General features: G+C 41.5%; 1 protein-coding gene and 1 pseudogene across 1 annotated transcript; both read right to left on the bottom strand.

Moving 5' to 3' along the window:
- Positions 1–921: 921 nt before the first annotated feature.
- On the bottom strand, positions 922–3,380 carry LOC123430093 (annotated as a pseudogene).
- A 7,174-nt stretch (positions 3,381–10,554) lies between these two features.
- Positions 10,555–11,576, bottom strand: LOC123430092. Its single transcript, XM_045114004.1, has one exon. It carries the CDS (start codon positions 11,359–11,361, stop codon positions 10,876–10,878), a length of 486 nt encoding a protein of 161 aa, XP_044969939.1. The 5' UTR covers positions 11,362–11,576; the 3' UTR covers positions 10,555–10,875.
- Between the last annotated feature and the right edge of the window lie 6,140 nt (positions 11,577–17,716).

The following is a 17,716-nucleotide window of genomic DNA, read 5'->3' as shown; positions in this document are numbered from 1 at the left end:
GTCCAAAAATAATAAGTATCCAATGAATGATAATTAAAACCATCATGTAGCACTTAAAGAGAAATTGTGGGTTAATGATATTGATGTGGTAATATGAAAAAGGTGTGAGTGCATCATTGTTGATTCATAGAAGTACCGGTAATAACAGGTGTTAATTTCTTTTTTGTCTAAATATTAAAAGGGCATGGCGGAGATGTGTGAGAATTTTTATTCCTCGTTAAAATCCTATTGTTGTTTCGAGTCAGAGTCGTGCGATGATTAACTCCTCCCAACTCTCTCCCTCGGGGCATGCGAGTAGTGCTTTAATTTGTGATGAAACTAATAAAACTTTATGATAAGTATATGAGTTCTTCATGACTAATGTGAAACCATGGACATACACAATCTCACATCCTCATATTTTGCTAGCCCCTCTGGTACCATGCATTGCCAATTCTCACCTCGAGGACCGGTGCAAACTTCGTCGGTGCATCCAAACCCCGTGGCATGATACGCTGTGTCACACATAAACAGTGGCGGAGCCAGAAAATTTATGGAGCCTGGGCAAGTTAAGCCTAAGTGTATAATCTAAAAAAAATCGGCTAGTCGAATACACAACATGCAGTATACCACCAAGTTAAGCCTAATAGTCATACATAATTTAATTTTAAACTGACCTAATATATAATCCTCTTCATAGACCAAATAAAGTTGGGACATGACAGCAAAAGATACATAGCCTACCTTACATAGAGGCGAACTTGCCATGTTGTCAGCAAAAGTAAATCTATCCATACCATCTGTAATGAAAAGAGACATATAATTAGCCTAGAAGGGAGTGCAATATAAAAATAGATTTGTAATTAAATAAATTTAGTTTTGAGATGTGAAATCAAAAGCTTAAGGAATAGAGATGGTCAAATTGAACATACCGATAATGCACTAAAGAAAATTACGAGGCAAGTGCTCTTTTCGAGACCTCATTGCAGTAAATGTTCGAATAATATCCTTATCATCAACTGACTTGAATAACTCTCTCTCGGTGTAACATACCATCAAGTCATTGAACCACTCATTATTGATCTTGCTATGCAGTTTAGTCTTGATAATTTTCATTGCTGAAAAAGCTCTCTCAACAGATGTCGTTGACACCGGCAATATCAAAGCCAACTCAATAAGTTTGTATACCAATGGAAATACCAAATGTTTCTCAGTTTCAACCATCTTCGGGGCCAAACTTTGAACATCATCACAAGTAGAAAAACAAGCATGCCTTTTCACTTGACTTATACAAGTGAGAAGCTGCTCTCTAATTATTCCACGATCATCACTAGAAAAGTCATCATGATAAATTTCAGCAAGACGCGCAAGCTTATCAATGTTAAACTTTGAGAAAGAATTATTGGGGTCAAGACATGAGAAGCAATCAAGCACACCATTAGCTCCTTCGCTGAAGCGGTGATCCATCTCCACGCAAATTTTATCAATAGCAACATAAAAAATCTCTGCACGGTAATGATGAAGATTAGTGATAGTCCTCCCTACTCTCCTTGAGTGACCACGAACCGGTATTACTTCATCCATGTTTGGCACTGGAATACTATTAGCAGCACAAAATTCTTGAACATCACAAAATAAATCATCCCAACCACTCTCTCTTAATGTTGCCAGCCGAGTTTTGACATCATCCACTAATTCCATGGCAGGCACAATATTAAGATCTTTTCTTTGCAAGACTTTTGAGAGCTCATTTGTGATGCCAAACAACTTCAACATAAGTTTTAGAATGAAAGAAAATTTAAAGCTCTCCATTTTTTCTATCAAACCTCCTACTTGAGATGTCCCACGTCCATGTTCATCAACCGTACTAAGCACCTGTAACACGGAGGACCACATTTGGTTCAAACGAAGCAAGGTAGTATGATGGGAACCCCATCTAGTATCACCTGGCCTAGCAAGGGTAGTTAATTGGTGCAAGCCCCTTCCTGCACATATCTCACCACTCTCAAGTCTATCCAGAATATCTTGGTGTTGTGCCTCTGCCAATGCATCCCTTCTCTTGCAAGATGTAGTTGTTGTGGTCACAATTAAGGAGATGTACTCAAAGAAATCATGAATAGATGAGCAACTACTAGCAACAGAGACAACCACCAACTGCAAACAATGAGCATAACAATGAACATATAAAGCAAAGGGGTTTTCATCTATGATTTTTTCTGCAAACCATTAAACTCGCCTCTCATATTTGAAGCACCATCATATCCTTGCCCTCGTATCCTTGAAATAGATAACTTATAATTATCAAGAATACCATAAAGAGCATTCTTTAGTGCTTCAGATGTAGTATCTTTGACATGGTACAAAGCAATAAATCGTTCAACAACCTTTCCTTTGTCATTCAAAAATCTATATAAAAAACAAGGTTAGTTGACAACATAGAAAATAAATGACAAACAAATAATGAAAGAAAGTGAAATTACTAACCTCAACATCACCGCCATTTGCTCTTTAACAGATATATCACGTGATTCATCAATAAGCACAAAGAATTGTTTATCACCAAGCTCTGCCATGATCCTCTTGGTAACTTCATGTGCACAACACATTGCAAGCTCCTTTTGAATGTCAGCGGATGTCATTGTGCAATTTCTTGCACCACGGTCAAAAGCATCTCTCACTTGTTCATTTTTAGTTTTTTCTAAATATATCATCTCTCTAAATTTTCCTTTGTTCAGAGAAGTAGAGGATTCGTCATGTCCACGAAAAGCCAAGCCTTGTGCGATGAGATATCTTGAACAACTCACAGAACAAGTCAAGCGGATCTTATACATTTCTTCTAATTCCTTGCTTGATCTAGCAAGATTGCTTGCCACATTTTGTCTTTGATTACTATAATCATCATAATGCTTGACGCAAGAGTTGTGCTTACTACCATGACCACCAATATGATCTTTGAAGGCTTTAGATGCATACTTACAATCTGTAAATCCTTCTTTCGTAAATACTTCATAACCAAAGTGCTCAGCCCTTCCAGGTTGCTTAAAGAGAAAGCAATAAAAACAATAAGCTGCCTTCTTCCACTCGCTGTATTCAATCCATGGATGTATTTTATACCAAGATTTAGAAAATGCTCTTGATGTACGTGAACTTCCAAATTCAGTACGAGGAAATTTATTCAAATCTGGTTGCATTGCACCCTTCAATACATATGCTCTTCTCACTTGATCTTGAATATTAGGAGGATACTCACTAATTTGTTTCCTCTTTCCTGGATCACGCTCAATATCATTTGGATTAAATTCATTGGCAATGTTAGGAGGTGGTTGTGCCTCCACTTCTACTTCCGGTTGCACACCATTCACATTTTCAGTGCTTGCTCTATCAACCAAAAACCTCCTCATCTATGAAATTTAATGATAAAGTTTGAACTTAGTTGCTAAACAGGTAAATAAGAACTGGACACTAGCAGCAGCAATATCTATTGACGAGGATATTATTTGCAATATCAATATCGCAGCAAAAAATTCAAACTGGACACTAGCAGCAGCAATATCATTTGCATATGTATAACTATTCAGACTGCTGACCGCTACCGCATATGTATACTTATCTCGATCAGTATTTTCTACTTCCCAACTATTCAGACTCTATAGATGAGACATGAGAGATCGTTGGTCAGTTGGCCCCAGTACTGGCTGGCCCTAATTTTCATGGAGATTTCTTACCGAAGGAACTAGGAAGCTAAAGCCGAATGAGAGGAAGGAGGGGATGAGCTGCATTGGGGGCTCGCAGCCTTGTGTCACTTGCCGCCGGCGGCCGGCGCCGAGCGCCGGGAGTGCGTCCAGCCGTCTAGGGTTCAGCCGCCAGCAGTTGCGCGATCCATCATATGATTATGTCGCCTGTGAAAAACGAAGAGACACCAGCAGTAATCCTTGTTTCGACAGCCTGGGCAGCCACGTAATTGTCTGCCTTGTTAATTGCTGGGCTGATTAGCCTGTTTATGTGAGAGAAACTAAGGCCTAGTTTTCTTTGCCCGGGTAGAGTAAGTTACAAATCAGTTTAAGCCTTTATTTAATATACCTATTGTTGCTGCTAGTGTCCAGCGAGCCTGGGCAAGTGCCCAGGGTAGCCTGGCGTTGGCTCCGCCACTGCACATAAACCTTCCTATATCTTCCTCAAAACAGCCACCATACCTACATATCATGGCATTTTCATAGCCATTCTGAGATATATGACTAGTTCGTCATCATATTTATTTGCATGGTCATATAGAGCTGACATAGCATTTGTGGCAAAGTCACCATTCATAATATTGCTGATATACGTCACGCTAGATCATGGCACATCTTGGTACACTACGAGAGGCATTCATATTGAGTCATATTGCTTCATAGTTCTTCATATTGAGCTTTCATGACTTGTAAGTAAATAAAAGTGTGACGATCATCATTATTAGAGCATTGTCCCAGTGGGAATATAAAAGTGGGGGAGGCCAAATGAGCCCACCATAATAATAATAAAATGAAAATAAAAAGTGAATGAGAGAAAAAGAGAGAAGGGACTTTGCTACTATCCTTTACCACACTTGTTCCTCAAAGTGGCACCTTGTTCTTCATATAGAGAGTCTCATGATATATCATTTTCATATGCTAGTGGGAATCATATTTTCATTATTATAAACTTGGCTTGCATATTCCGATGATGTGCTTCCTCAAATGCCCGAGGTCTTCATGAGCTAGCAAGTTGGATGCACATCCCACTTAGCTTCATTTCAGCTTTCATACACTTATAACTCTAGTGCATCATTTTTATGGCAATCCCTACTTGTTGCATTGACATCTACAGATGGGTATCTCCAAGGCCCGTCGGTACGCCTAGTTGATGTGAGATTATCTTCTTCATTTTTTACCCCTTTGATATCTACCACCATATTCTACTCCACCCTTATGCTATGTCCATGGTTCACGCTCATGTATTGCATGAAGAATAAAAAGTCGATTCACATTGAAAAGTATGATCCAATTGCCTGACTTGGACACTGTGGTGCTTGACACTTGTATTATTGTGGTGAAGATGGAGTCATGCCTTGCTAATATGAAAGATGAATGAGGGTAAATGTTCTTTTAGGATCGTGTACTTTGAAAGATTGATGATATTGTTGTTTATGTTTATAAATATTTCTATCTTGATGTTTGTTAATTCATTATTTCTCAATGAGCATAAATGCAAAATATTGCATATTGGGTAGCATGTCACATCAAAAATTCTGTTTTTATCATTTACGTACTCAAGGACGAGCATGAATTAAGCTTGGGGAGGCTTGATACCTCTCCAACGTATCTATAATTTTTGTTTTTTCCATAGTGATATATCATCCTAGGATACTTTTTGGGTCACAATTTACCAATTTATATTATTTTTGAGCACTAACCTATTGACCGAGTGCCTAGTGCGAGTTCGTGTTTTCTGCTTGTTTTTTACTTTTCACGTCTAGTGTACCAAATGAAGTCCAATTGCGTCGAAACGTTTTTATGATTTTTTTCTCGACCAAAAGAAAACTCGGAAGCTTCAGGAGGAGGCTGGAAGCCACACCAGGGAGGCACAAGCCAACACGGCACGACCAAGGGGGTGGGCGCATCGTGATGGCTTGTCCCTCCCTGGTGGCCCCACTACCTCCAATCTTTGGCGTATAAATTCACATATATTCCAAAAACCCTAAATATCAGAGACAAACGATTTTTCCGACACTGCAAGTCTGTGTTCCAGGACGATCCCATCTGGAGCTCCGTTCCAGCACTCTGTTGGAGGGGAAATCAATCACGGAGGGGCCTTCATCAACCTTGTTGCCCTCTTGATGATGTGTGAGTAGTTCCGCATAGACCTACGGGTCTGTTGTTAGTATCTAGATGGCTATCTCTCTCTCTTTCTCTCTTGATCTTCAATACAATGATCATCGCATCTTCCCTTTGATCTATCCGATGTAATTCTTTTGTATGGTACTTTTGTTGGGATCCGATGAATTATGAGTTTATGTCCAGATTATTCATGAAAAGTATTTGAGTCTTCTCTGAAATTATTATGATTCGCATTTGCATGATCATCATAACTTAGTAATTCTCTCTGATCTATTGAATTGCTTTGGCCAAGTAGTTTGGTATTTCTTGAGTGAGAGGGGTGCGTTGTAGTGGGTTCAACTTGACGAGTTTCTATATCCGAGTGACAGAAGGGGACAAGTTGCGTCTTCGTGTTGCTGCCACTAAGGATAAAATGATAGGGTTTATTCATATTGGTTGAGTTTACTTTGTCTACATCATGTCATTGTTCTTCAAGCATTACTCTGTTTGTCATGAACTTAATACATATAGAGGGAAGTATAGAAGCGCTCTTGAAGTGTAGTAGTAGTAGTAGTAGTAGTAGTAGTAGTAGGTGCAGACAGGAGTCAACCTATTTACTTATGGGCATGACGCATATATACACGTGATCATTGCCATGAAAATCGCATATCTATCTGCTTTTCTATCAATTGCCCAAAAGTAATTTTTTTTATCTACCATATGTTGCTTTCATGAGAGATGCTACTAGAGAACATACTGCCCCCGAGTCTATTCACTTATCTATTCAGTAAACTTATAATTTCCTTGCTGTTCTTTTTGCCTTTTCTTTTCTTTTGCAATATACAATTATCTACAATCATCTACATATCTTATTTGCTTGCAAATAACGAGACCGAGGAGATTGACATCCCTCTTGCCCGCGTTGAGTGCAAGTTGTTTGCTCTTTTGCGTGCAGCCGTTGAAGACGGTTGAGGATTGAAATTTCTATTGGTTCTTTGATAAACCTTGGTTTCTTAATTCACATAAATAGATACCCGTATTTGCTGCAATTACCCGTTCCTATTCATGGAAAATCCAACGCAAATCACAAGTATGAGTGATGTGACATTTGAATGCCATCCTTTTCTTCTCATTTGGACGCCGTTGGAGAAACAACTTGACAGTGAGCTTATCTAGGTGACCATGGAGCGGATCAGAGTCATTCACCTAGAAGCGCACCATTAACTTCGCTCCATGGTGCTTCGTTTTGCTGGAGTCATCGAATTCATGTATGGTGCCCGCCGAGAGCCTTTGCGCCATATTTGTCTATTATCTTAGGCCTAGAGGCTGGTTGCATGTACCGAACTTACCGCATCTTGTCTTTCTAGTTTTCAAGGTGACGGTCAAACAGTCAAAGGGCAAAAACACAAGAAGAGCAAGCGAGCTTGGAGAGAAACGAGAGTTTTTTGAATTTAGGGACAAATCAAACGGGTGTGACACAACTAGGGGCTCAAATGTAAATGTCCCTTCTAATTTCATGTGTGGTTCGAACCTTGTCGGGTGCTGCTTGTTGGTGGGATTTATTAATTTAAAGTCGGACCCTTCGCGCTTCTTTGTTTTATAAATAATTATATTGTTGCATTCAAAAATAGATAGGTGTATGCTTATGGTAGAAATATATAAATAATCTCTATCTAATAATAAAGTCGTATGTCATCGGCATTTTTGTAAAAAAGTTCATGCCTTTTTCAATAATTAACTCACGATCCTTATTTAAGTCAGAACGAGTCGTTTTTTTGTTTGTTTTGAGTTTTACGCAAAATCTTGTGTATTTTATGCCAACTAACCCATAGTCCATCTATAAGTGATAGGGAACCTGCTTTTCCAGTATTACATGAAACACATTGATATCTGCATTAATCACGCCTGAGTCTATTAAAAATAAATAAATATTTTTAAATAACCATATCCCTTAAATGGTAACCCTAATTTTAACATGTTATATATCAAATTTGATTGTAAAATCGTGTAGAATTTGAATATGATATTATTTTATATGTCCGTTATTTTGAAAATGGAATTTAGGGTGTAATGTAAATCAATGATGCATAATCCACCTTTATTTCGTAGCGGCGCTCGTTGACACTGAGCGAACGAAGGAAAAAATATAATCCTTTGGCGTAGGGGAACTTTTGGAATGTATATGTACTCTATATGCAAAATAAATTTAGAAATTCAATAAAAAGTTCAAAATTCTGAATATATTTATTAAATAAACTTGACCTTTCATTATACTTGTAAGAAAAATTCCACAAAAAGAAACTACACTTTGACTTCTTCTCAAAGAGACAAATTATTGGTCAAAATATTATGAACAGTGACCTATAATAGTAAATAATTTTTGTCTTTTTTGTCCACAAGTCAAGTTGAATTCTTTTTTATAAAAATTTATATACTAGTGCAAAACAGAGTCAAGTTTAATCTAAGAATACTTGGGAACTATTTTAACTTTTAAATTGATTATTATAAAGAATTTCTTGTATAGAATGCATATACAACAAGGAACAAAAATGTATTTCCCATGTTTGGGAATGCTCTACTTGCATCAGATTATCTCTTTGTACATATTTCATAATATAGGACCCTACGTATGTAACTTTTCTTGACGAAATCCAGCCTCATACTTACCATTGGACTACACAATTTTTTGTAGTGAGTACATAAACAACTTTATGTATGTACATACATTTATAAATTAATGAACATCATAGGTACATGTTGGATTATTTTGAAAATATCCCAACTACTTGTGTGATAGTCATGAACATTAATATTGAACCGATAAGTATGATTTTAATTTCTGTTCCATCTGTTGCATGTGACAGTGATACATATAGGATTTTTTTAATAAATTTCATTTATAGACCGGCCTCCTCAGTTTCAAACAACCCACTCAGATGTTGCGTGAGCATGGTCGCAGGTGTACGCCATCAATATGATGAGTTAGAATCAAAATTGAATGAACATGAAAATAACCACTCGGATATAAAATGTTTACTTTTCCGTTGCAATGCACGGACATATTTACTAGTAAGAACAAAGTCGTTAATGCTTCTTGCGGTACGTCGCATAAATTGTCCCCAATGTTTCAAAATATTACCCATCGATGCCATCTATAAATGATAAACAACATTTCGTACAGGAAATCCTGCTTGGGCCGGCCCATGCATCAGGAACCTCTTATACTATGCTCTACGCGCTGGGTGAAGACATGAGCGCCTGTTTAGGCCTGTCCATGTCCGAGCTGCTTGGTTTTTATATTAAATTTTCTATTTTCTATTTTCCTTTTCTGTCTCCATTTTTTCTAATTGAAATAATTTAGGACTTCAAAAAGGTTTCAAAAACTCTTCAATGATTTTCTTGAAATAACATGTTCAATAATTCTAAATATTTGTGGATTTAAGAAATATTCACGATTTTAGAAAATGTTCACAATTTTGAAAACAAACTCTCGGAAAATCTAAAAAGGTTCATCATTTTTTAAGAACTTCTTACATTTTTTTAATAAATTGAACAAAATTTCGTCAATTCAAAAATAATTCATGAATTTCAAAATATCTTAAAAATTGAAAAACTGCTCGTGACTTATAAAATACTAGTATATTGATTCATAAAATGTTTGCTTATAAAAATGTTCGAAAATCTTTATAGATGTTCACGAATTTGAAAAAAATTCACGGTATCAAATATGTTCACGAGTTTAAAAAAAGTTCAGGATTTTTAAAAATTGTTCTCAATCTCATAAAATGAGAACGATAGTGTATCTCGATGATGCAAAAAAATATGGGAAAAGATTATCTTCCACCGGCCGATCCGCCCAATCCATCCGTCGCCCTGCTCGTCCGTTAAATCTCGAAACTGGATCGGTGTTTCAGAAACTGGGCATGTGTTTCACAAAGCTGCCTGGTACGTGCCTTCGCCTCCGCCTCGGCCCCGACGACCTTGCCGCCGCCGGCCTGCTGCGGCCCCGTCGCCCCTCCGCCGTCGGCCTGCTGCGGCCCCGACGACCTCGCCGCCGGCCTGCTGCGGTCCCGTCGCCCCTCCGCTGTTGGCCTGCTGCGGCCCCGACGACCTCGCCGCTGCGGGCCTGCTCAGCCTCGCCGGAGCTGCCGCCGTTGCCATGGCCTTCCCCGCCCTGCTCCCGGCCCCGTCGGCGAGCTCCCGCGACCACGGGGCAGCCCTCACGCGGCCAGGGGCAGCCGCGTCGCCTCACGCGGCCAGGGCCAGCCGCCCGTCGCCCACACCGCCGGAGTGCTGCGGCGTCCCAGCCCGCTCTCGGCTCCGCCGTAGCCCCTCGGCCACGCCGGCGAGCTCCCGCAACCAGGGGGCTAGACGCCTCCCCGCCCGTCGCCCCGCACCGCCGTAGCGCGGCCCCATCCCAGCCCGCTGCAAAAAATTTCTGAAACATGACCTTTGTTGCAAAAAATTCTTCCGCAACAGCACCTATGTTTGCAGAAAGACGAACAATTTTTTTCCTGAAACAAGCAATTGTTTCTGAAACTCAACCGTTGTTTCAGGATTTAATGGATCCAAAGTTTATTTTTTGCAACAAAACGATTGTTTCTGCAACTCGAACGTTGTTTCAGGAATTAAATCAGGAGCGGATCGGACGGCTATGAGCGAGATCGAACGGCTGTAGAGGTGATGGATTTTTAGTAAATATCCACCGGTGGATTGGTAGCAGCCCCAAAAAATATGGTCATGACAATTAAAATTTATGAATATTTTTTTCTCAGGTTGGAAGGCACGGCCGTTTATCTAGCAGAGGATAAACTCTTTGTTTCTCCGAATAAAAAGAAAAGAAAAGGGACATCGCATATCATGCGACTGCTATGCGGAAGAGATTACAAGCGAATGCGCCGGAATAATTTTCAGACAAAACAGAATGACGGGAGAAGGATTAACAGAACAAGAGATCTAGTCTATTTACAGCACCACTGCAGATTTATGGAGACTCGAAGGTGAAAAGCAGAGGAAGGCTGGACTCGAGGTTGAAGCTTCCCAGTCCCAGTGCAACAATCGATCAAGCCATGGGTATAGGCGCCGCCCTCCCTCTCTGCCCACTGGCCCGGCCGGCGGAGACAGCGTAGCTCCGGCTCCTGGCAAACGCCACGCCGGCGCCGGCGAGAGCAAACTCGCACGGCCCGTCCTCGTCGATCTTCGCCATGGCCACGCTCCGGCTCCTGGGTACGGCAGCCGGCCGCTCCGGAGCCGCCCGCCTCTCCGACGCGGCGCGCATGAGCTCCCGCAGGTCGCCGTCGCCGTCGTAGGACCGCGAGGAGGATGAGGGGGAGGCGGAGAAGCTGTGGTAGCCGTCGGCCCTGCTGCACGGCGCAGGCGCGGCGGCGAAGGACGGGTAGCCGAAGGAGGCGTCGGACGGGAATTGGCCCGCGCACCTGGTGAGGCTCCGCACGTAGAGGTCGCGCGCGCGGCCCAGTGCCCGCCGCGGCGCGCGCCACAGCCAGCTCGCCACCTTGCTGCCGCCGTTGCTGCTGCCCATTCGGCTCATTGCACACTAGCTTTCTCTTAATTCGACGGGGAGAAGAAAAGAGATGCGGCTCGCGATCTAGGGAGTTGCTTATATAATACACAGAGAGGGAGAGAGCGAGCAAGTAACCAGATTTGCACATATATGGTCTTTGTTTTGCTTTCCGTGAGTACTAGTACTATTCAACGCGATAATAATTGTACAAAAATGTAATATTTTATTTTATCCAAATTAATTATTTGTTCAAACATACATTAAAATATATCTATATACGTTTATTTACTAATATGGATAAGAAGGAGTACCATTGTGAGAGACGAGCCTGGTGGGTGGCTGATGATGACCGGACACTTGACAGGTGCACGTCCCAATTCGTGATCTCAGGGTAGACACACGCGTTTACGGTGTACACCCACATTCATTGAATTAATGAATAGCATAGATGGTAAATTCACAATCGTATGAAGAACATGTCATTGATGTTGTGTAGATACCTCGCGAATGTTGTCGATTTGATTCCTACTAGGCTCTGTCCAAATGAAGTTGCTATACGAAACTGGATCGCTCCGATGAGCATCCCCTGTCAATATCGACGGGATACGGACAGCGCTCTCTCAGTTGATCCAAAATTTCTTTGTGCCCTAACGGATGTCTGAACCTAGCTAGCCAAACCACATCACATCACATCACATCACATCAAATGTTCCTCAGTTTAATAAACCACAACATCACATCCAATTTGGGAGTACAGAAAGATTCAAATGGCCGCCACCATCGGCATGAACTATTTTTAAGACATGTACAGAAAGATTCAAATGGCCGCCACAGCATCAGAAGCCTTTTTCCAAGTTACATTATTGGACGGGAAGGAAGCATCGGCTGGTGTATGTACGACTCTTCGGTTCTTGATTATGAACAACACCACCTGGAACGGGTTATCTCTGAGACTTTGACTAATACTCGTACCTAAATATAAGTCTTTTTAGAGGTTTCACTAGTAGACTACATCGAATATATATAGACATATTTTATAATATAGATTTACTCATTTTGCTCCGTATGTAGTCTTCTAGTGAAATCTTTAAAAAGACTTATACTCCCTCCGTCCCAAAATAACTGTATCAACTTTATATAAGCTCTAGTACAAATTTATACTAAGCTTAAGACATTTATTTTGAGACTGAGGGAGTATTTAAGAACGGAGGGAGTATAAGAGAGTTACTGACATAGACATGCTGGTCTTAGGTCCGTTCAACAAAAAATATATGCTGGTCTTAGTTTTGTAGAGGTCATCGCCCTCACATGGAAGATCAATGTCTCACCTGTGCACGGTCCATGGCTGACTTTTGGGACGAGCAAGCAATCAAAGCTTGCCAGCCTTGCGATTTTATGAACGCGTGGTGGTATGAATTGCGTGGGGACGTCAAATTAAGGGCGCCGTAGATACTGCTGATAATGCTGATAATAGATATAGTGATAGAATTTATGGAAATTGCTTTTGGCTCCCTAGCACCATGGAGGCCTCTTTTTGAAAATAATTCAAAATTTAAACTTTTTGGTTTAAAAAATTTTGAAAAATATTATGCAAGTAAACAAGGATGTTATGTATATGTGTGTGAAATTTCAGGATGAAAAACGTTGAAATGCGATCTGTACAAAAAAAAAAAATTATGACCTTAGAGGATGAATAGTATCATGTGTTAAAAACTTTTAGATATGTCTTTTTTGCACAACCTTCATTTGAACATATTTTGCCCTGAAAATTTACTCACATATGTGTTACGCCTCATATATCTCTGTATTTTTTCTGAATTTTTTGGAATGTTAAAATATGAATTTTATGAAATTTAAATTTTAAATTTAAAGGCCTCATGGTGCTCGGGAACCAAACATCCATTCTCTAGAATTTAGTTCTAGTTTACGACTATGATATATAGAGAACATATCAAATTTAGTGATAAATACCAACACCCCTCATCTTTACATGCGTATGCATGCATGCCCTAGAGTAAAAACCTAATGTTATCTAATACTATTCTCATTTTTTAAATCTAAAATGTTTTATAGGTTGGTCTAATTCAAAATTTCATTTTCAACATTAAATGCATCACGAAGAGACTTTCAGAACTAGATTCCATGTTAGCCTTCCTCTCCTGACTCGGGGTAGCAACCCTAGTGTCGCCACTTCGTCCCCCTCATCCACCTTCTCGTTGCAGCCGCCGGAGGGTGCCCACCAGCGAAGCCTTGGTCGGCCCCGAGGTAGGTGGGCACGGGACTCTAGTTCTTTGCATGCTTGTACAACAAGGTGTCCATAGGCTCGTGTTGTGGGGAGTGCGTGCGGGCTGCCCTCTCCATCGTGTTGACACTTGGGGCATGGTAACGCAGGGCTGAGCTGGTGTGAGGGTTGGCGCTGTCGACCAGATTCGTGGGGGCGTTGGGCGGTTGCGAACGGTGGCACATCTCTTCACGCGTATGTTTGCACGGGGTTCTTTGAGGTACCTTCCTCCGTTTTCGTGGACGACCGTAAGGCGGTTGAAGTTGCTTGGCCCATTTAGTGGTCGGGACCCTTGGATTCCCGTGCTGGGTAGGTGGATGAGGCGCGACAACGGAGGTGCTCGGGACGGGCATGGTGCTCAAGTCGGGAGGCACGACACTGATTTGTTGGCTGTGCGCTAATGGCCTTGCAGGTTGCGCTATGCGCGAACACGCATCGGCTATCGTGATCCGCCTTTCGTGCTCCAGCTGCAGCCATGTCGGCCCCTGGGCCGATGGATCTAAACAAAACTCCCTCCGACGAGGTGGTAGTCAACGGTTGTGTACTCCGCCTTGGTGTTGGTGCTGGTGTTACCACTCCGGCATGCGGGTGCAGACTCACTAAAGATTGTGGTAGCCTCAAATGTCTTCATGATGGTGCGTGTCTCCAGATCTAGTGGTTGACATCGATGGAGAGGTGCAATTATTGACGACGACTTGACGCAAAGATATGGTCGTGCAACGGGAGCAGTGATACGTTGCATGTAGATGCGGGGTCACGAAAAAGTGTTGCTCACAACACAAAGTGAATTTGATGGTGGTCCTACTCGAGCACGAGGACTCGAGCTCCGGGGCGAGAGCCTAGGTATGACCTGAATTGGTTATACCTTGCAATGGTGATATTTTTGCATTGTTACCTTGTTGAAGGCATTGCTCGGATATGCTCCGACTGGTTCTTCAGGGTGAAAAACTAGATTTTCCCCTTGGGTGGGCCGATCCCGTCCCTCCTGAAGGCATTGTTTTTAGGTACGACATCGTCTGTGTGGTGTCATGAGATGATTGGTGAGGACATGGTCTTTGTTGTAGTTTGCCGATCGTGGATCCGATTGATGACCCACAAGTATAGGGGATCTCAATAGTCTTCGAGATTAATATTTGAACCAAAATTTATTGATCCGACACAATGTAGTCAAAGAATATTTATAATGTTTACCAATTGAGTTGTCAATTCAATCCCACCTGAAAGATAACTTCCTTGCATAAATTTATTAGTAGCACAGTAATATCATAGCAGTAGTGATAAGGTAATAGTAGCAGCAATAGTAATAAATTTGTAGCAAAGCAGAACAATAGTGACTTAGTAGTGATAATAGCATAAAAGTGTAAGCATGGAGTAGCAATGGGGTGTTCAGATGAGATTCTATATGCAACAGTCTTAACCTAGACCAGTACGAACTAGCTTCAGTTCATCAACCATAGACATGTATTTCGTGTATAATCATACCTTCTTGCAATAAGAACTTGCATAATATCTTTTGTTCTACCCTCCCATCACATTAGGGTCCTAATGGAAACTAAGGGTAACCGAGACGATCATTTTAATAGAGAACATGAACAAAGCACTAAAACATAGTGAATACATGTAATCCTCAAATCAAAGTCATCCCCGCGGAGTATCCCAATTGTTTTCACTTTGGGGTATAGGATTCAGAGGGATAACAGGTGCTTACAACTTGCATGTAAGATCAAATACATACATATATTCATGAAAACTGAACAAATTCATATATGAAATCATGGTTCTAGGACCCTAGTAACAAGCATTAAGCATAGCAACATCAATCTCAGAACATAGTGGATATTTGAGAACAAGTCCTAAAAATCTGACAACGATTACATTATGAATCTCATCCAAATCCCATCTACCTCCATATTCCTACAGAAGATTACTCGCACATGGATATAAGCATCATGAAATTATTAATAGAGAAGGTTTGATGATGACGATGGCGACGAATCCCTCTCTCCGGAGCTAGAAACAGACTCCAGATTAGGGCTCCCAACAAAGAACAGTGGGTGGCGGCGTCTATGTATCGTAAAACGGGATGAATTTTTCTGTGGCTGTTTGTGTAGGAGATTTGTGTTGGAATCAGGTCAAGACGATGACCATGCCCCCACACGGGTAGGTGGCGCACCTTGTGGGTGACCACACCACCTGTCCGTGTGGCGGCTTGGTGGGCCTCCTCCGGTATTTCTTTGCACTAGTATTTTTTGTTTATTCCAAAAAAAATCTCCAAAAATTCCTGTCCAATTCCGACCACTTTTATTTATGCACAAAAACAATACTGTGATAGTTTTACAGAAAAGAGTGTCAATCCGGGTTAGTTTCACTTAAATTGTGCAATAGCAAAAGTTTTTAAAAAGGTATGGAGACGTATGACCTGTGGCTTTATGGTTTTTTCTTCGCGCATGCATAGATTTGATCTTTTGTGACTTTGCTATTTGTCGGCATTTATTTGTGTGTGCGCATCAGTGTTGGATGTGTGCATCCTAACTATGCAGCGGCCAGGTTTGTGTTTATTTTAATAGTATTCTCTTGATGCTTCATTTTAAGCCAATATAATCCATCCTTTATCGAAAAAGATCCCATGTTAGTATGTTTCGATGATTTTTGCGGGGCAAAATTTACCCGGCCTCCAATATGTAAGTTACCACATTGTTTACACACACATTACATGTCATGAAGGCTTCTTTTCTGCGCCGTTTCAATCGGTTTTTTGGGTTGAATTCTATTATCTAGCATACAATAATTGCCCATAAATGTTCACGTGTTGTTACCAACGAACATTATGCATATTACTGAATTGTTCATGCATAGTTATCGACTTCAAAACTAGAACTCACTGCAAACACCGGTGTATTCCATGCGGGGATGAGTTGTGGAACTCTTGGGCGCCCTTGGATACCAAGGTGTTCCTGTGGCTAGCTCTCACAGAAGGTTGTGCACTACAGATCAGTTTGTTTGTCGTCATCTCCATAACCATGATTGATGCATGCTTTGCGATCAAGTAGTGAAGGACCATGACTACTTGTTGCTATGTTGTAGCTTCTCAATATAAGTCTTATTCATCATGCTTTTTCCTTAGCGCTTGCACAGGTTCACTCCAGGGTAGATGATAGGGAGTAATTACCTAGTTTTTCCTTGCCGGTGGAGGGTAGGCACACTATCGTGTTTGTGCCTACTCGTGTAATGATTGTATAGTCACTTACTTTAATAATCCTTAATGAAACGACACACAAATCTCATGTGTGTTCTTGAAAGAAAAAACATGACTACTATGTTGGTTAATGTGACAAAACATCCGTTAGTAATAGTAGAATGGGTAGTGTGATAACTTTTGCATGAACAACAAGATAACTTCAACATTGACAGCTTGGTAACTTCGATGAAAAAGGGTCCCCTGTGCTTTATATTATAAAGTAACCATCACTTCGTCGAAGCCATTGATATAAATGCACATCACACACACCCAATGCATGTTACAAGGATGCTGCGCACTGAAACACAACCTCAACGACTACCAAGAACCTACAAGATATCCATAAAAGAACCGCTTAGAGCCGACGGAGACCACCACCAAAAGCGATCGTTCGGGAGGGTGTGTGATGAACCACGCCAAACCGAGGACTCCAAGATGATGCCTATAAGAAGGGTACGACCACGGAATGTCACCACCGTCCGATCCGAAGACCAAGTTTTCTCCCGGAGCTAGATGCAAAGAGAGGAGAACCACGGCGGAGCCCACAAGGAGGAACACGACGTCCGTGGATGTCGTCACTGTCGGCGAGTGCATAGACTGGGCAAGTGATGTATCCCGGTGCTCCAACCCCTCCATCGCATCCCTGTTCAGCCAATCACGTGCAGCCATGCCGCTTGACCGGCCATGACTACTCGCCCGCAACTGAGACGCGTCATTCGCCCATGACAAACGCGCCTCCCACCACGAGGACCGCCGACCTGCCACCACACCACCATGAGGCCACCAGAGAACATGACTTTGACCAGATCCACGCCCCAACCATCTCCGGAACCATTGATGGACACCTTGCCTCGATAAGGACC

Source organism: Hordeum vulgare, chromosome 2H, assembly GCF_904849725.1.
Source record: "Hordeum vulgare subsp. vulgare chromosome 2H, MorexV3_pseudomolecules_assembly, whole genome shotgun sequence".
Classification (NCBI taxonomy): domain Eukaryota; kingdom Viridiplantae; phylum Streptophyta; class Magnoliopsida; order Poales; family Poaceae; genus Hordeum; species Hordeum vulgare.
This window is presented reverse-complemented; position numbering and strand designations above follow the sequence as displayed.